Below are 20,458 nucleotides of genomic sequence, written 5' to 3'. Positions count from 1 at the left end.
CCGCTTTTCACAACCACCAACAACGTCACCATCGCCTTCCACCACCGCCATCGCCTTCTACCACCTTCCATCACCACCACCTTCCACCACCGCCACTACCACCACCTTTCACCACCACCACCGCCTTCCACTACCACCACCATCACCACTACCACTTCCGCTGCCTTCCACCACCATCATAGTCACACCACCATCTTCTTCCACCACAACCACCACACTATTGTCACCACCTTCCACCAACACCACTGCCATCTTCCACCACCATTACTGTCACCAATTTCCACCATTGCCACCACCGCTGCCTTCTAACACCACCATCTACACTACTACCGCTTTCCACCATCCACCACCGCCACTGCCACCATTTATTTTTAAAAATTTATTAGAGAATATCATTTTGTTAATTTTATTTAATTTATCTGTTACTAAGAGGGATATTTTAGAGAATTCAATCAGAAATTTATTCCATTATAAATTTTAAATTGGTTCAACCAAACACTAAAATGGTTATTATCATTCCATTCCTACACATTTCATATTTACAAACAAACAATAGAATGAGAATGACCATTCGATTTCATTCTCATTCTCATTCAATTCCTATTTGCATTCCATTCAATTCATTTACACCAAACGCAGAGCCTGTTTAGGACTGTTTTTAAGCGCTTTTATTTAAAAAAAATTCTGTTTAGATGTATTTGGTAACCATTAAAAACGCTTTTAGTAGTTACAAATTTTAGTTTAGAGTTTTTGAAAAAGAAATAAATTAAAACTAGGTTCTGAGCATAGGTTGAATATTTTAGGTAACTTTTTTTCTTTAGACAATTTTATTTATTTTATTTGTTATAAAGATAATTATACTCATTCCTTTATAAAATTGCTATTATCAAATATGGTAACATTATATTAAATTATATTATTGTAAAATTAACAATGGAAGTGTTTTAAAAAATATTGTTACCAAATAAATTAAAAATAATTTAATTATGAAAAATACTTATCATAATGTTTCACCAAATACCTAAAATGGGCAACAGCAATCCCAGTGTAACAAAGTATTCTTTCACTAGAAATAATTATATTACTTTGGTTTATTTTTTCTATTTTATTTTAGAAAGTTGGTACTTTAATCTTTTCATGAATTAATTATTTTGATTTATCTCCCAAACCAAACTAAAATAGAATAGTAATAAAGTAAGATCATGGGTAAAAAAAAATAAAAAAAAGAATAAAGGAAAAATAATTGCTTCACTATAGTTTTTTCCTTTTCTTTTTTCTTTTCCTGTTTTCATTTTAAAGTTTACAAGCTGCCCAAAAAAAAAAAAAAAGAATACAGGAAAAAGGGAAAAAGAAAAATAGAGGAAGCTTGAATCTTAAAAAAGCTTTCTCATCAATTTATTTTGACATCGGGGCTACTTTAGTAATTGAACATGCCCCTGGTTCAAACCCTAGAATCTAATGGCCTAACCTTCCGCAGATTTTTTTCTCAGAAAGTCGTACTCCTATATATACGCGGATACATATTTATATATATTCCATATATTTCAAGAGGCGGTTACACACTTGCACATCCACCTCTCAACGCGATCTATTCGACGAAATCATCAAGAACACGACTAAGCTATCTCTCTCTTTTCGTCTCTCACAAGTCAGTTCTTCTACTTTTAACCAGTTATTATTATTATAATTGTTTGATAAGTCTTCAATTTACGCTTAATCTTTGCTAATCTATCTTTTCTTTTGAATTTTGGTTTAAATCTATACAGATCTTGATGTTCACACTTGATTATTCTATTTCTCATGAATGCTATTAGTCTTTACTTTGCTAATCTGTTATATACATATTCATACAAGGACATATTGTCTGGAAAAGATATATAATTATGAGTTTAAACTAATATTGCATAGTCGAAACTAGATATTGAAACTAATTTGAGTTTTAGAATATTATCATGAGTTCATTGCCTAAATATCCAATCTTTAGCGATTGGAACAAGCTCATTGTTTTTTCATAGGTATATTTGAGTGTATATATATATTTTCATAGCTGGTGTTCTGATACATGGAAGCATATGTTGATTACGTGATGAACTATTGCTCGTTTTAGAGAAAAATCAAATTTATTTTGTTGAAGTACATATTTTTTGTGCTTAAACTCTGTGAATCTTGAGATACTTTACCATCTAGGGTTCTATTAAATTATTGTTTTCTCTTTCTTATTAATTAGAATACCATAGCAAAGGAAGAAAGGGTCTGCTGCAAATTATCAGTTTACTAATTGAATAGTTTGATCTGTTGCAAATTGCCAGTTTTGGTAATATTCGCTATAGTTATTTATTTGTTGTATTGCTACTGATGTAACGACTAAGATTGATTTCATATGGTTTCTTGTTCAAATGAGATAATGGTCATATTTATAAGAAATTTACAGTTCAGCACTAGTTTGAGAGCCCTGATGAGTTGAGATTCCTATGCAGTTTCACTTTGATTTGGTAAAATGGGTATCGAATGAGTTGTGTTATTAACTTCTGTCTTGTACTACGACGTAATGTACATGTGTATTAAATTAATTTTAAGTTGCAAATCAGAAATACCACTCTGATACTTATCTCAAAAAGTTATTTTATTTTATTTAAAAAAGTTATTTTATTTTTTGAGCTATACGCCGCTTTACAGATTATATTCATCATTGCAGTTCCCAGTTTTTGTAACTCATAAATTAAAAACATCTGTTAGGGTTGTAGATAGTCCCATTGCATGATGGCTGGGCAGAGGATTAACTATGGCAAAAGATCCCATTCTCAGTCTGACTACGCTGGGAGTGAAGGTAGTAAGAGAAGAAATCCTACTGATGAGAGGGAACAGCATGCTATTGGGTCAGAAGATACTGTATACCGTTACTTATGCCCTGTGAAAAGGATTGGAAGTATTATTGGGAAGGGAGGCGACATCGCAAAGCAATTAAGGGCAGAAACTCAATCAAAGATTAGGATTGGTGAGACTGTGCCTGGATGCGAGGAGCGCGTTGTTACTCTATATAGCTCGAGTGAGGAAACCAATAACTTTGAAGATACTGATGAGCTTGTTTCACCCGCACAAGATGCTCTGTTTAGGGTGCATGACAGGGTTGTTGCTGAAGAAACACTTGCTGATGATGAATTCGAGGAGTCTCAACAAGTTACCATTCGACTACTGGTGCCATCAGATCAGATTGGATGTGTTATTGGGAAAGGTGGGCAAGTTATTCAGAACATGCGTACTGAAACTCGTGCTCAGATTCGTGTTCTAAGTAGCGAACATCTGCCACCTTGCGCTTTGAGTTCCGATGAGCTTCTCCAGGTAACTCGGGTCATTTTCATCTAATTCTACCATATTCTGCAAGCTTCTTTTACCTGTATACTTGTGCGGATTAGTCATTCGACTCACTTTTCCTAGTACCACTCTTCAAAATAGAATTTTTAAAATTAAAAATTTTCCGCATGTGATTCATTCACCTTGAAAAATAGATAAATGGTGGTTGTCTGATATTTTTAAATGTGACGTGATGTGCAATATTTCAGGGCAAGTGTCTTTTTAAGGATTGTTTTATCAAATAATATCTCACCTTCTCCCATGTGTTTAGTGGTCCCCTGTTTGGTATTTTGTTTAAATTTTCAATGCCATGTCGTTGGAAACTTGAGTAGTAAGATTATCACTATAATTCCCTAGTCTCTGCTAGTGGCTATAAGCTGGGTGATCACTGATATTGATTGAAAACTGAACAATCTCTCCCTCCCTCATTGCCCTCTTGATTACTAAGCAACCTCCTTTATTTGTCAGTGGATATGAGTTTGAGGTTTTCTTGTTAAGTGGATATGAGATGACTCTATAATGATTTTGATTGAGAACTAAAATATCCTCCTCTTTTGAACAATTTTGAGGTTGTAAGTAAAGTTTTGAATAATACATATATATGTTGTTATAATCAGATAATGAAGTTTCTCAGCGACCTTTTGGATTCTCATATGTGTTAGTTGTATATTGTTTCATCTACATTGTGTTAACTTCCAGTTGCTTGCTTGTATGCTTTTTGGTGATTGGTATACTAGGAGGTGTTTAATTCATATTGTTGGCTGTATGAAATGATTGATCATAATAAAGACATTGGAAGTGTTTATCATTTCAGATAACTGGTGAAGCTTCACTTGTGAAGAAGGCTCTCTTCCAAGTGGCATCTCGTCTTCATGATAATCCTTCAAGATCTCAACACTTGCTCTTGTCTTCATCAAGTATTTATAAATCTGGTGGCGCATTTATGGGTGGTCCACATGCACCAATCATGGGTGTAACTCCATTTGTGAGTCCTTATGGAGGTTACAAGAATGATATTGGAGATCGGTCAGCTTATGTAAAGGAATTCTCACTTCGCTTGGTTTGCCCAACTGAAAATATTGGAGGTGTTATTGGAAAAGGTGGTGCGATTATAAACCAAATCAGACAAGAATCTAGGGCATCTATTAAGGTTGATAGTTCAGGTGCTGAAGGAGATGATTGCATTATATCCATATCCGCAAAGGAGGTAAGCACTGTTCTATCATCTTGGTGATTATTTAATGGATAAAAATGTAACTCCAGACCTAGGCCATGAGGTTGATATGATTCTGGTAATATGCTTTCAGTTATTCGAAGACCCATCCCCAACCATTGACGCAGCAATGCGATTGCAACCAAGATGTAGTCAGAAAGCTGAAAAAGAATCAGGTGATTCCATAATCACTACGCGTCTATTAGTGCCAAGTTCTCGAATTGGATGCCTTATTGGTAAAGGTGGATCTATCATTTCGGAGATGAGAAATGTGACAAGAGCAAGCATCCGCATTCTTTCGAAGGAAAACCTTCCTAAAGTTGCTGCTGAAGACGAGGAGATGGTGCAGGTGAGAATTTGATTTTGTTGCATGCCTGCCATGTCTTTCATCTTCTTTATTTTGGTTATAATATTAGTTTGCTATGATGCTGACAGATTACTGGGGACCTCAATGTTGCTAGCAATGCCCTTGTACAAGTAACTATGCGGTTAAAAGCCAATTTGTTTGAAATGGAGGGAGCTTTAGCTACTTTGCCACCAGTTCCCTACCTTCCCATGTCAGTGGACATGGCAGATGGTTCCAAATATGGAAACCGTGATAGTAAATCACGTGGACGTGGATATTCTACTCACTCTGATGAGTATGATTCCAGTGACATGCGTCTCAGTGACAGATACGGAAGTTATGGTGGTTCGCAGGTAATCTATCTGTAATTATTTTTCCCAAGTTATTTCTCTGGTTGTGAAGTTGAGGGATTGTTATTATTCTAGCTATAGCTATTAGTCTGGTTTTTATATGGTGCATTTAAATATTATCATATGCAAAATGCAATTAGTGAGGAGTACATATAAATTTATCAACTGATCAATAACCTTTTGAACTTAGATCCTTTTTTAAAAATTGTATCTTCATTATTATTCTTCAGAGCGGCGGCAGAAGTGGTTACGGAGCATATGGCATTTATTCTTCTGGTCCTTCTGGTGGTGCTGGGTAAGATTTATTTTTCTCAAGCATTGAAATGACTCTTCACAAATTGTCTTAACTATGTCAAAACTGATTTCATATTTTTCTTCACTGTAACTAAGAGGTTTTGGTTTTACTAATAGATCTTCACCTTGTCCGACCACTGATCTTTAGCCTTTTTAACCAGGTTATCGGGTCATAACCCTGTTTCCCATGGGAAACACCATGGGTATTAAAGTCCAGGATTCTTGTGGCCTGCAGGTAAACAACTTCTCCATGATTGTTTCTGTCCTTTAGTTCTATTAAGCAAACCTTTTATACATGGTCAATATTAAAGATGCCCATCTCTTTGATTTTATCATACAGACAACCTCTATTTGGAAATCTAATACTCTTTTTTCCATCTGTTTCCTTGCCTCTCCCATCGAAACAGCTGTGAGCCTGTGATATACGATGCCTGAAGTCAGCCCAGCCCATCCCTTTTTGATGATGCCTCCAGCCTAGACCAGAAGACCAGATGAACAAGATTTGAGAAATTCATGGTCCACCTGGCCCACCTTTGTTGTCTTATTTAGGGTGACCAATGTTATATGGCAATGCAACTCTGTGTCAAATTATTGATTGCCTTAAACCTACTATTGCCAAGCCAATGTAACCATCATATCTTATTTGTCAGAACAAAGATTCAGAGCTGTGACCCTGATTGTTTTCTATTTTTTTTTTTGGGTTTTATTTTGTTTTTTTTATGAGATTAAATTTACTACAGAATTAAGATTGCCTCTGTATGTGTTGGTTTTGTCGGTCTGTCTGGGTTTTAATTGCATGCAAGAGTTTTGGTTTTCAGCATGTTTTGCATTATTATTATTATTATTTAATCATTATTTATTTTCAGCACGCATGTTCTAATTCCTCGAAGTTCCCTGGGGTTTTTAATTTTTTGTAGTCAATGCTGAAAAAAAATTTCTGTCAAAAGGCTTATAAGCATTCCTGTGTCCCTTAGAGATGGAACTGTGATTGGATATGCTTGATTACAATATTTAGGTAGTATTGAAAATGGGTCTGAATGAGGGACATGTACGATTTAAATCCACCAAATGCTTTAAGGCAGGTAAATTTGTCTTATGGTCATGTTCAGGTTAGCTTTTGAGACTATGCTTCAAATGCAAAAGCATCATTAGAGCTTTAGATTCCCTGGGAGGTAGCTCTACAAATCATTCTGAAGTGATGGTTTGAGCTCGATATGCTGTCAAAGGTTCAGACTGTTCAGTAACATTTTAGATACCAAGATCCATCAGCTATGAGGTATTACTAATCGCTGTTATGATACTGATGGTCCTTTTGAATTTTAAATGCATCTTTTCATGTTTGTGCAATTATTTTGGCAGGTTTGATGTGTGATTGGATCAGTTGCCACTACACTCAGGTAAGTTACTCTTTTTCTAGGTGCAAAGTAATGTTCCAAAATAAGATGAGGTAACTGACCTGGAAAGCGAAAGAGCCTTTGTTGGGCTTTACTAACGTTCATCTTGAATAGAGCCATTCCTTTATCTCGATGCAGAAGATGGAGGGAGTTTTCGGGTGGAGCAGTTTGGTAGCTCGCAGGCTCATATGAGGTCACACGGGTTCGAATCCTTGCTCTGCAGTCTTTCTTGAGTCAGAGAGAATTAGGTAGATAGTATTTCGCTTGCCTAATACATCTTAGAAAGATTCGGTTCCCAAACCTTCAAACCTCCAGCTACCCTTCGTTCCTTGGGGAGAGAGGCTTACTTATTGACACCTATGAGTGGCTTTGACTTTCTCACCATCTGTGACCGAAACTGAAACCTTGGTCCCACCTATGTTGTTGAGGTTGACGAACAGCCGTCCTCCTAGACATTACCGCTAGAATCGTAGTGGAGGGCTACTAAAAAATATAGGGCTTATCCTTGAGTGTCATTACTTTAGGTCTTTATGATTAGATCTCCAAGTAGTGGTAGGAATGGATTCAAGTAAGATTCATTCTCCATGAGACCTTCCCGGTCCTTTCTCGGATTCTACGTGTAATAATAGGTTATAGGTTATAAATATGATCGAAGCAATGTCATAAAATATTTAAATATACTCAAGTGAACTAATATAAATATATATATATATATATATACACACACACACAAATTTCCTCCATATTTTTCCAATAGCAAATACAGCCACGTGAAGTTGGTAACAATCGATTGCTGTCCGTCCTTGCATAGTACAATATGTACAAGCTGCCTGCCCAAACAAAGTGCCAGTAGAACTACAATCTAGCTATCCTTAACACAACAATATTTGCAATTGCATGTATCCAAATCTTTACTTCAGTAAGGACTAAACTCCTTTTATTAAGTGAAAGAGAATGTAGGCTGTCCGTCCTTGCATAGTACAATATGTACAAGCTGCCTGCCCAAACAAAGTGCCAGTAGAACTACAATCTAGCTATCCTTAACACAACAATATTTGCAATTGCATGTATCCAAATCTTTACTTCAGTAAGGACTAAACTCCTTTTATTAAGTGAAAGAGAATGTAGGGTGAGGTGTTGAGGTTGATGAGCCCTACAACAGTCCTACCCATGTCTTTGTTTTGATGTATAAAGTTGTGTGTGGGTCAACAAGTCAGGTTGCATAACAAATCTCCATCATCCGAGAAACTTAAAATATAAAAAAAGGACTACATGTAGAGGGAATAATATAATCCTTCTGATTTGAAATGGGACAGCGTCGTACCTGTCTTTTTAGACAAAAATTCCTATTTGTTTCTTTCATTCTTTGTAACTTATCAAAATAGTAATTTAAGAATATTCTCCTTGCCCTCCTCTTGCTCCCTACCTTTGCAAGTACCTTTCCACCATATAGTCCATACTGTGGCCAATTGCCTTTATGCACTGGATCTACAACATTCGTACAAACACACACAAAGAGAGAGATTTTATATATATATATATATATAAAGAGAGAGAGATGTTACCCAATAATTGACCCTAGAGGGGGGTGAATTGGGTCTTTGGCAAACAATGGAATTTAATCGATTCAATCAAAATCTAAGTGAAAGTAACTATACAATTTTATGCTAGATAGAAATTTAAAAAATGAACATAAAATAAATAGGTAAGGGATAGAGAAATTTAAAACACTTGGGTGGTTAGTTTGGTGTGGTTGAATGAAATAAAGTGAGAATGGAATGAATCAGATAATGGAATGGGAATGGAATGAATCATATAATGGAATGGGAATGGAATGACCATTCTCATTCGCATGTTTGGTTGCACAGAAAAACATCCTATTTTTGTAAAAAAAATATGTGTGTGTGTGTGTGTGTGTGTGTGTGTGTGTATGTATATATATATGTAGTTCCATCAAATGTTTTTTTTATTCATTTATTTATTATTATTATTATTATTAAAGTGGGAATGAAATGGTCATTCCTTTAGTTGGAAAGTGGAATGAATTAGTGGGAATCACCATTCTCGAAGAATGGACAAGAATCATCATTTCAACTTTAAAAGTTAGTTACCATACTAAAGAATGAAAACAAAAACATTCCATTCCTACTTCATTTGATTCCATTCACTCACACCAAACATGGCATTGACACCAAGATTTTAGCGAGGTTCAGAATCTCCTACTTCACGGTTCAAGATCTTTCTTGAGACTTCCCAATCCACTAGGCTTCTCCTTTCGAGTAGGGAGCAAACCGGAACAAGAAGTACACCACTTCTCAAATGCTTAGAGAACAACCTTCTCCAAGACTTCCTTTAGGGTCACACCAACCCTTGGATTAGTAGTGTTACAATTTGTTGTTTCTCTAGTTATGTAGCGTGCTTCTTTGGTCTCTCACCGGATTATGTGGTGCAGCTTTATAATGTACTACTGCCATCTCTTAGGACATTGCTTCCCTCCTATTTTTGGTTCCAATTCAAGCACATAAGATTCAAGAAAATTTTGGAATCTTTATATCACTAGTCACCTGGATTTTCAATTTCCTCCCAATTTGTTAATTGGGTTTTCTTCTCAATTGGTTTGCTAGTTTGATATATGCATCAAGTGAATTCCTTTTTTGTCCTTGCAGTAATCAGGAAATGTTGATTTTTTGAGGGTACTAGGAAGTTCTTTATCATTTATAGATACAGCTGGTTTGATCAATGTCCGCTTCTACACGGAAGATGATTGCATAGATATGGCTGCTTTCTTGGGGACCCCACTGTGCTTTAATAGCCGTTGGTTCAAAATCTATCATTGGGCTTAATGTTATTTTGTGCATTATCTTGCTGGTTTTTCAATGCTACAACCTGCAGGGTCTATATTTCCAGCATGCTTAATCATGTGATTGTCTGATGAAGTGCAATCGATAAATAGTTGGATCACTAGTTGATTTCTGCAGAAGTTGCAAGAACTATTGACTAATGATTTGCAAAATGCCGGCCTTCTGGTGTTGTCTCTTCAAGGAGAGTAAGTGCATGCATAATGAAGTATGCAAGTGGCTATTGTTAATGGCAGCAATTGTGCGCTCTGCTGCGGGTTGGGGTTTGGTGCCCAGTTGGTCTAACGTTATATGGTTGTTGGTGGTTCAGTTTCATTAAACGGAGCATCATTTGGTTTGTACGATCTTCACGATGCAGTTATAGGAAGTATTTTATTTCATTATTAGTTTAGTGTTCACTCCCACTATTGTTTCCTCCTCTCCATTTTAGTAATTAAAAGTATTGTTGATTAGGATAACGTTTTTTTCGTTTTAGTTGTGTCGGGGTGTCTTGAATTATGAATAAAACCAAAAGAAACAGACGTTACCCCGTTAAGAGTTAGATATCTCATTTCAAACTTAATTTGGAGAGTGATTTTTTTTCATTTGGACACCCAATTTGAGCTTGACTATAATTGTTGATTCTTTTTTTTTTTATTCAATTTGGGTAAAAGATACGTAACAGTTATAATGAGAAACTAAGGATAATTTTGATATTACGCTCCAAAAAATTTTCCTTTTAAATTCTATCAAGTCAACAAGTGAATATCAGTTTTGACATAGTCAAGACGACAATGTGTGAAGAGTCAATTTCAATGCTTGAGAAAAATAAATCTTGCCCAGCACCACTTCTGCCGCCGCTCTGAAGAATAATAATGAAGAAACAATTTTCAGAAAAGAGAAACAATTGAGAAATAATAATAATTGATAAAAACTTCCTATATCATCCGTAAGTTGCAAACCAATTGAGAAAAAATCACCCGATTACAAAATAGAAGGGCAAGCAAAGTGTTGAGAGAAACCAAAAATACCCATATATGCTACTTTTGGGATTTATATGCCCTGGCATAGCAAATTCCTATCTGGATTGTATTGACATATGTTCCTGACATATCTGAAATATTTATGATTTATATAATTGGTGAATTCAATGTATTATGTTTCAATTCACTATGAAATTGATAGTGTCCAGTTAATTACAAGAAATATTTATATATATGTATGTGATGACAATCAATGCATGATATATAAATAGTAATTATAAATTGTTCATAGTCGGTAATTATGGATGGACTCATAATTAATTAAGACTTGAACTGGATCCGCGTTAGGTTGAGATATATTGCGAGAGCCGTCGTATGCAATTACTCCCTATCACCGTCATGGCATTTGACTCTTAAGCATGAAAAAAGTATAGACTCTTTTATTAATTAATAATTACTTTGATTTGTTCGGCGGATTCTTCGGGATCCTTAGACCGACACTTTGGGTAGTTATGTAATTAATAGTTAGAGGGTTATATTTTCAATATTTGCATCATTGCTACTTGTATTTATTTTGTATTGATTATGGTTGATCACAAAGTAAATTCGAAGGCCTTCGTGTGTTTTTAGACAAAATGATTTATTATATATTTATTTATTTAAATTATTATTTTTGTCAAACAAATGTTTTATTGTGATCGAGTCAGAAATAATCAAAGGTACCAAAATAAATATATTAATTAAGTAGTCGGATTGATGGCTATATTTATCCGATAACTAATTATGCATAGAGGGGTCAAAGTGCAATATTGACTTAGAGGTTATTTATTATTTAATTGGAGTTCAATTAATTTCTTTTAGTGGAGTAGAAATTAATTTATGAATTAATTGAATTGAGTCCATGGACCGGGCCAATTATTAATTCATTGTAGCCAATAAAATAATAGGCCCAATGGATTCTCACTCATAGCCCAACTTGATATTGGAATCATATTAGATTTGAGACATATGAATTAGAGATGGAGAAGGATTTGTTGTTTCCTTTTCTTTATTTTTATGTTGCCTATAAATATACATGGTCTATGTATATTTTAGGGTGTGATTTTTATGAGAAGGAAAAAGGAATAAATTTTCTCTCTCTAGAAAATTAGGGTTTATGTTCTCATCTAATGGAGGCTACCACAAGCCTAGTTTTCCAAGGTCATTCATGGAGGCATATGAGTGATTCCTAAAGGCAAAAGAATTACCAAGAAGATGGAGATCCATGGAAAAGGTGTCTAGCAAAAGGGATCTACAATAAGTGAGAACATTCACTTTAGAGGAGAGATCTAAGGTTTACTCAAACCTTGATGTAAGTATTCAATCTTTTAATTGAATGATACATCATGTTTTATTTTTGCATAAAACTTGTCTCTAAGTGATGAATCAAGATCTATGAATTTAAATCCCTCGAAAAGTTTTTAAAACTAGCACGTTTCCCAACAGCTACATCATAACTAGAGAAACAACAAATTGTACAACTAAATCAAGCTAGAATTATGATCGAGGGAGGGAGAGACCCAAATAGGTGGCAATCCAGTGCCAACCATCATCTTTAACGAATGCAGTGAAGGATGAAGGGTTGTCGTCGTTAAAGATGATGGTTGGCACTGGGTTGCCACCTATTTTCTGATATGGCCGGCAGTAGTGGAAGCAGAAGCAGAGCAATAACTGTGACAAAGGCAGCTCCAAAAATCACTTCCTCTCTAATGAATTTTTTTTATTCATTTTCGACACTGGGGATGATCCCAATTAATAATACCCAACTTCTTTCATTCCAAGGTGTGGGAAATTCCTCTGCTGTGTGTGTGTGTAAGAATGAGCCTTAACATTGCCTTTTATACTAAGCATACATGGTCTCCAACCTTGTATTTCCAGGAAGCAGCTCCATTCTTGTATCAAATTCGAAGATACATCAATTTCCGAGAAGTCTCCATCATATCATTTTGTCAATCAAAGCAGAGGAATAAAGAAAAAAAAACCAATGTATACGGTCCAAAGTTCCAAACAAGCCAGGATCGACCAAAGAAAATAAGAGGAATTTCATCATGTAAGCAAAATTTTTGATATTATTTGACCATCCTCTAATGCTTTTTTAGGATGTAGAATATATTATTATTATATTATGTAATATATTATAACCAGATTTACGTTTATTGTTCTCCACAAATCTCCTCACCTATATAAATCTCATATATCCAACTTCTTTCATTCTAACGCGTGGAAAATTCCTCGTGTGTGTGTGTGAGAGAGAGAGAGAATGAGCCTTAACATTGGCTTTTGTGCTAAGAATTGTCTCCATCTTGTATTTCCATGAAGTCTCTATTATATCAATCAAAGCCGAAGAATATAGGGTGGGGAAACAGACAATGTATAAACAAAATTGCTGACTTTAAAGTTGAGAAAAAAGATTAATAATCACTAATTTTAAAACTTTATTACTAGCAAGTGACTATTTATTAGCTTATTACTTAAATATCCTTCTAGTAATATATTATTTTTTAATTGAAAAAATTTACCTTACACATTAAACACAATTAAACATATTAAATTATTATGCATACACTGTAGAATAATAAACTGAGATGTTTACTAAGAAAATGTGATGACTACTTTGTTACATGGATAGTTGTATAATATACCACACACACATATAGGTATAATTTGATAGGTGTGTGATTTAGAAACTTACGGTAAACTTAAAGTATATATAAACTCGTGTGATTGAATATAAATAAGTAATATTTGTGTTTACTTTTGGTTATCTACTTAGTCTGCTTTCAACTATAGTGAAGAACTTTGACAAAAAGGTAAGGTTTACATAAACCCTAATTTTAAGAGATAGAGTTATTAAAGAAACTTAATGTTTTAATTGGTAAGTTTGTAAACTAAAAAGCAAAAAAGAGAAGGGTTGGATGAGAACGAGGTGGATGAATCCAAGGGCAATTTTAGCATCTAAAAATTATTTTTAAAATGTGTAATAAATAAGTAAATATTTTGATCAAATTACGCTCAACTGGTCACTCATTAATAATTAAGTTTCAAAATTGGTGACTTTTCATCTTTTTTTGACTTTGGGATCACTTTTGAATAGATTTGTTTAAGTTTGGTCACCAAAATCTAATTTTTTCTCTATTTATTTTTATTTATTTATTTCCAATAGTAAGTACACATCCATTAACAATTTTGTTTGGAACCAAATCTTTTGGGATTTGAAACTGGAATTAAAAAAGAAATTGGATCCTAATTAAAATAGGATTCTTATTTAACGTAAAAAGGAATTTGTAACAAAGTAGTTTTTATACCAATTTGGGTAAAGATACGTAACAGTTACAAAAAAAAGTAGGTAGAATAATTTTGGTATTACGTGCCAAATCCTACCATATTTTTTTCTCTACATTACAAAATTTCCTTTGAAATTCTATCAAATCCAATTCCTTTTTAAAATACCATAATTCAAATAAGTGAATTCCCTTTCGAAATCCAATTCCCATCCTAAAGCAAAGTTCCAAAAACAGCATAATGCTATTGAAAAATTTGAACCAAATTAATAAATAACAAAAAGGGGTTTTTATTTCTAAATTTTGATTTTTAAAAATTGTAACTTGGAAAATTTTATTGGGCAAATGAGCTTTTTTTTTTTTTTTTTTTTTAATGTCCTCTGTAAATTTTTTAGTTCAGTAGAGTTACTTTCATAATTATGATAATTTATATATAAAAAATACAAATAACTCAAAAGTAATTGCTGGCTGAACAATATTGTTCCTATGGCTTAAACACTCGAACTCTACCTTAAAAAGGCAAATGAGTTAAAAAATAAGGGGTCTTCCGAAATTTGGAAGGCTTTTGTTAAGGTCCTATGCAAATTTTTTTTCCGGGGGTACTTGCATAATTATCAAAATTTATAAATAAAAAATACAAATAACTCGAAATACCCCACTGAACAGTCTGCACAAAATATGGTTTAAACACTCAACCTCTCCCTCCTTAAGGGAGAGACCATAGAATCTGAGCTAATGCTCATTGGTGACTGTAGGTGCAAAATTCCGCTCAACCAATAATGATTGAGAAAAATTAAACAACTCACTCAAAAACAATAAGAATAAATAAGAACAGTGTATAGAGAAGCGTAGAATTGCTTGATCCCTTTATTGGAGGTCTAAGCCTCTATTTATATACAAAAGATTGTAAAATTATGGTAGGACTCGCGTTTCTTGCCCTCCAATTCTTTCTATATAAACATTCTTTACTAATAGAGTTTTTTCCATTGTCTAATTTTCCATACATAGAACTTGCCTTGTACAGAACTTTCTATCTCAGAATTTTCCTTCTACGGTAAATCCTTCAACTGGTAGGACTTGTGCATTCTTGAATAACTGGGCTGAACATATTTTGATCCGGCTGGGCTTGAGTAACGGACCGGATGTTAAATATTAACAAGTTGGGCTGATGACCTCTTGATTTGGCCTTGATGGAGGTTGGAGGACAAACAATAATGGTCTTGGGCTATAAATACCCTCAATTTGGGCTTGAGCATGATGGACCTTATATGTCCTTGGAATGTAGATATGTGTAGTGATTAAGTGTGCGCTTTTTATTGGAGGGAGTTTTTTTCCCTCCACACTTTGCCCCAAATTTCATTTTTAATTGAGTGACGGCTCCTATTAAAGAGGGAATTGAAATCGGTTTTTTACTTTGCTTCAGAAACGGTTCGAGGTATTTCATTATTACTTCGTCATACAAGATTTTGCAAGAGTTACATTCGCCCTTGCTGCACTTCTGCGTTCTTCATTCCATCGCTTTGTCAGGTTAGTTTTTTTTCGCATCTTTCTCTTCAATCTTTCATTATGAGTACTTCATCTACTCCCGAATGTATAGACATTGGGGATTCTGAATCCACACCTTCATCTTCCCCCGTTCGCATTAGGGCTCCCCCTCCTAGGGTTTCTACAGATCGTCTTTCGTTGAATCAATTAGGTACTTCCCCCCTTCCAGCCGAGACATCCACCTCAGGCTCTGATTATGTTCTTACTCATGAAGAGAGGAAAGCAATCATCTCTATTCACCGCATCAAGTTCTCTATTGCTTCGATAATGGAAGAATTTGATATTCCTGAGGGAGTAGAAATTGCGGAATATCCCGAGGGTGCCGATTTTACCTCCGGCGAGGGAATTAAAGAGAGTGAATTGCTTCTTTCGGTAGGGCATCTTAACGCCCTCCGGTTCCCTCTTCATCCCTTCTATCATTTAGTTTTCAACAAGTTAGGTCTTGCCCCCCTTCAGGTAAATCCTAATTTCTTTCGCATCCTTTCGGCACTGTTGGTGCGCCGGAAATTAGAGGCTCTGGATTTGACCTTTGCCGACCTTCTGCTTACTTACAATATATCTAAGCATGGGACCGAGCCTGGTCGCTTCTTTTTTACCTCTCCCCTTCATCAGAGGATATGCACGAACCTTTTTTCATCCAAAAAGAAGTGGAAAGAAAGGATGGTTATAGTTAAAGGAAAATGGTTCGTGCCCCAATCAATTACGCTCCCCATCCCGCGCAAGTTCGGGAAATTAGGTATAGAATACTTAACCTCCCTTCATACCAAGTGTTCTGGCTGTTTTCCTTGCCAAGTCTTAATGTTTCGCCGTACTTATGAGTTTCTTGGTGTTTTTTCAGCTACATTCCCATCCTCCGCAGCAAGGAACAGACTTTCTTTTCTTGAGGAACGAGTCTGGAGTGACCCCTCGCCTATCGAGGACCTGCTAACTTCTTCAAACCTCGAGGATATTGCCTCCAGTGCTGTTGCTGCAGACCTCATGGATCTGTCTCTACCATCCTTTGACAGTTTCCCCATTACTGAGGAGGAGATACGGAGGGCTGAGGCTTTAAAAAAGAAAGCCGAAGATGCCCAACCCTTGGTCGTTATTAGATCTACTGAGGGTGAGGTGGAGGCTGAGGAACCACCAATGAAGAAATCTCGCCTCGACCCCCCATCCTCTGGCAAGGGCAAGGTCCCTTCTAAAAGCAGAGGGAAAAAGGCCGGAGAGGCCGAACCTAAAGATGAAGTCAGGGCATTTGTTCTGGCTGAGACTGGGGCTCCTTGGACTCCTTCCTTCACCAGGGCTGACAAGTCAGTCCTGCATTCAGGGGATTCTGTGATCACAGACCCTTCAGCTGCACTGGCGGTGGCTCGAGGGATGTGGCTCCCAAAGGACGAGGAAGCCATCAGCCAAATGGGGTTGGAACAACTACTCCCTTCTGCCCCGGTCCGGGCCATAGAGGTTCGCATTGCTCCTTCAGAATTATGTTACTCTTGCTTGCTTATGTTTCCATTTATGCTCATATTTGTTCCTCTGTTATACAGAGTCTATACCACACCATGGCCCTCTGCGCCACTGCTGAAGCCCAATCCCTCTCCATCAAAAAGTTGGAGAAGGATCTTGACAATGCAAAGAAGAAAGCCACCACTGCCTCTACCAATCTGAAGATAGCTTCTGAAGCCAAGGATGTGTATAAGAGGCAGTTGGCTGCCTCCGAGGCTAAGGTGGATTCTCTTCAGGCCGAAGTTCAACGCTTGACCGAGGCTCTTACTACTTGTTTCAAGGCGGGGAAGCAAATGCAGGGGCGCTACTCCTATTTGGCACTCCTGGCTAGCGCTAAAGCGTTCCGGTCTGGCTATAATCAGGGCTCAGGCCCTAGGACGATGGATCCGGACGCTTTTGACAAGCAGGTGGAGGTGCACTTCCCATATAATGAAGGGCCAGAGGCTTTGGAAGCTGAAATCCGCTTTGTCGAGATGGTAAAGGTGCACCTGAAGGGTACTCCTAGCTCTGCTGCCCCTGCGGCTTCAATTCCTCCTACCCCAAGTCCTACTGTAGTGGATGCTTTTGAATCTACTCCTTTCGATCCGAAGAGGAAGTAGAACCATGTATTTTGTTTTTATTGACAGTATGTTTGGGATAATAAATATAATTTTTTGCTTTAGGCTTTCAATACCTGATTTGTTTTTGCTGTATGCTTTTGATACTGTTCATATTTTTCTGACTGGTAATGTTTTTATGACAAACAAAACACATTGTCTTTATGCTTCGGATTTATGCTATCCGAGAAAAAGCAAGGATGGTTGGAGAAGGAGATCCTTTTAACAGTTTAGTTGATATCTCAGGATGATTCATATGGACAATGATTTAACTGTTAAGTGAACTCTCCTTGCCTTTGACTTGCCTGTAGTAGACGTATACATATTCTTTCCTTCTCGTGTGTTCCTGATGTGGGGTGGATCATGATGAACTTATGATATATCCACATCCACAGGGTATTAAACACTTGGAGTCCGGAGGAAAGAGTTCTGATCCGGGCACCAGAGGTCTGAAGCGAATTATTCCTCGGCACTGAGTGTGGAGGAATATTGCTGAATAGGACACTTAGGGTCCGAAGCTGTCTCGGACACGTAGGATTCGAGGCGAATTGTCCCTCGGTACTGAGTCGTGGAGGAATAATGCTGAATAGGACACTTAGGGTCCGAAGCTGTCTCGGACACTTAGGATCCGAGGCGAATTAAACACTCCCTGGCGTGGAGCCGGAGGGGAGGTTTTGCCAAGCCGGACACTTAGGGTCCGAGGCGAGATTTTTGCCGAGCCGAACACTTAGGGTCCGAGGCGAGATTTTTGCTTAGCCGAACACTTAGGGTCCGAGGTGAGATTTTTGCGGAGCCAGACACCTAGGGACTGAGAAGAATGACCTACTCCCCGGCGCTGAGCCTGAGGGGAGGTTTAAATGAATTACTCCCTGGCACTGAGCCAGAGGGGAGGTTTTGCCGAGCCGGACACTCAAGGTCCGAGGCGAATGAACTACTCCCCAGCGCTGAGCCTAAGGGGAGGTTAAATGAATTACTCCCCGGCGCTGAGCCTGAGGGGAGGTTTTGCTGAACCGGACACTTAGGGTCCGAGGCGAATGAACTATTCCCCGGCGCTGAGCCTGAGGGGAGGTTAAATAAATTACTCCCCGGCGCTGAGCCTGAGGGGAGGTTTTGCCGAACCGGACACTTAGGGTCCGAGGTGAATGAACTACTCCACGGCGCTGAGCCTGAGGGAAGTTTGTTTATATTTTTTCTCAAACAACTTATCATAAGGCCGAGGATTCAAAAATGATAAAAGGCCAAGAAAGCGAGTAACAGTGGCTGTGAAGTTTCCTATTTGTTGACTTTGGAGACTTTCCTCCTCCATTGATACTCCCTTCTTGGCAACCAAATGTTGTGGACCACGCATATATGAACCGCATTTCTTTTCTATTTCTATCCGATGTGGGATATAGACTAAATTTTGTCAAAAAGGTTGGTGTAAGGAATGCCTTTGGTATCGAGCTTGACAGCCTTAAATACCAGTGGGCCCTCCTTACACCGTAATTAACTATTTGAATATTCCCATATATAACAGAATGTAACACATACTTTTTTGTCGATGTGGGATAGAAAGTTTTAAGCATAGGCCATAACTCATGTTTATTTATTTATTTTTTTTTTCTTAAAAATCATTGTGATGAATGCTTTTTAGCAGCTTGCTTCTAATTGCATAAAAATTGCATAGTGCGACTTGGCATGCATAAAAATTGCCTAATGCGACGCATGCATAAAAGTTGCATAATCATAGAGTAGTATGGCCCCCATTTTTATAGAAAGAAATAAATAGAGTAGAGTTGTACTGAATATAGAAGCAAAATAAAGAAAAGTTTGGCTGACTGTGGACATACTCAGCCTTATTTGTGAAGAATTTGCAGCAAAATTGACAAACTTAACTAATGGAAATACCTTTTAAGGTGTATTGCGTTCCAAGGACGCGCAATGGGACGTCCACCAGCTTCGGCCAAACGATATGCTCCTTTCCCCACTACTTCGGTAACCCTGTAGGGTCCGGTCCAATTAGGTTCCAGTTTCTTTACATGAGCTGTCTCTTGCTTCAAAACCCAATCGCCTACCACAAAGCTCCTGAATCTGACGCGTTTGTTATAACTGTTACACACCTGCTATTGGTATGCCGCGAGCCGAATTGCTGCTGCATCTCTCCTTTCATCCACAAGATCAAGGCTATGTTCGAGTTGTTGCTCATTGTTCCCTTCCAGTACCAAGGATGTCCGAAGGGTTGGGATTATGGACTCGGTAGGAATGACAACTTCGGATCCATATGCTATAGCAAATGGGCTTTCTCCCATGGGTCGTCTTGGAGTGGTTCTATATGCCCAGAGCACTTGAAGGAGATTCTCATACCATTTTGTCTTCAATTTCTCCAATTTTTTCTTTAAGCACCCAAATATCGTGCGATTAGTTATTTCAGCTTGCCCATTGCCTTGTGGATGACTAACTGCAGCCAATTTTTGCAGGATTCCATGTTCGCTAAAGAACTTTCTTGTACTTCTGTTATCGAGGTTCTTACCATTGTCCATTACGATGACTTTTGGTACCCCAAACCGGCAAATAATGTTGCTCCAAATGAAATGCTTTACTTCTTCGTGGGTGACGCTAAAGAAGGCTTCAGCTTCCACCCACTTGGTGAAGTAATCCGTAGCCAGAAGCACATGCTCCTTTTTTTCCATGGTTTTGGGTAACGGTCCTACTACATCAATCCCCCATTGGGCGAACGGCCATGGATTAGCCATGGCGTGCAAACC

The 20,458-nt window shown here is 37.2% G+C and overlaps 1 protein-coding gene across 4 annotated transcripts; it reads left to right on the top strand.

Annotated features, from left to right (window-relative positions):
• The first annotated feature begins 1,492 nt into the window (after nt 1-1,492).
• Nucleotides 1,493-10,398, top strand: LOC132302863 (RNA-binding KH domain-containing protein RCF3-like). 4 transcript variants are annotated; one of them, XR_009480946.1, is made up of 10 exons: nt 1,493-1,648; nt 2,737-3,339; nt 4,166-4,558; nt 4,659-4,913; nt 5,000-5,263; nt 5,491-5,555; nt 5,716-5,789; nt 6,664-6,830; nt 6,914-6,951; nt 9,615-10,398. XR_009480946.1 is itself a non-coding variant. In XM_059799849.1 (8 exons), exons 2-7 carry the CDS (start codon nt 2,758-2,760, stop codon nt 5,762-5,764), a joined length of 1,608 nt encoding a protein of 535 aa, XP_059655832.1. In that variant the 5' UTR covers nt 1,493-1,648; nt 2,737-2,757; the 3' UTR covers nt 5,765-5,789; nt 5,962-6,313. The 4 variants fall into 4 exon arrangements, 1 of the variants encoding a protein (XP_059655832.1); XR_009480947.1 differs by having other exon boundaries at nt 6,914-7,196; XR_009480945.1 differs by having other exon boundaries at nt 6,914-10,398.
• Nucleotides 10,399-20,458: the final 10,060 nt, after the last annotated feature.

Source organism: Cornus florida, unplaced genomic scaffold (genome assembly GCF_030987335.1).
Source record: "Cornus florida cultivar Cherokee Brave unplaced genomic scaffold, ASM3098733v1 CherokeeBrave_3.0.0_Hap2_Chr04, whole genome shotgun sequence".
In the NCBI taxonomy this organism is placed as follows: Eukaryota; Viridiplantae; Streptophyta; class Magnoliopsida; order Cornales; family Cornaceae; genus Cornus; species Cornus florida.
Note: the sequence above shows the minus strand (reverse complement) of the source record. Positions and strands in the feature narration are given on the sequence as shown.

What these genes read in the sequence shown, in the direction of transcription:
- LOC132302863 (XM_059799849.1), top strand. Translation starts at nt 2,758, where the DNA reads ATGATGGCTGGGCAGAGGATTAACTATGGCAAAAGATCCCATTCTCAG. An exon ending in AAGACGAGGAGATGGTGCAG is followed by an intron (nt 4,914 to 4,999) that starts GTGAGAATTTGA and finishes TGATGCTGACAG; the next exon opens with ATTACTGGGGACCTCAATGT. An exon ending in GGTCCTTCTGGTGGTGCTGG is followed by an intron (nt 5,556 to 5,715) that starts GTAAGATTTATT and finishes CTTTTTAACCAG; the next exon opens with GTTATCGGGTCATAACCCTG.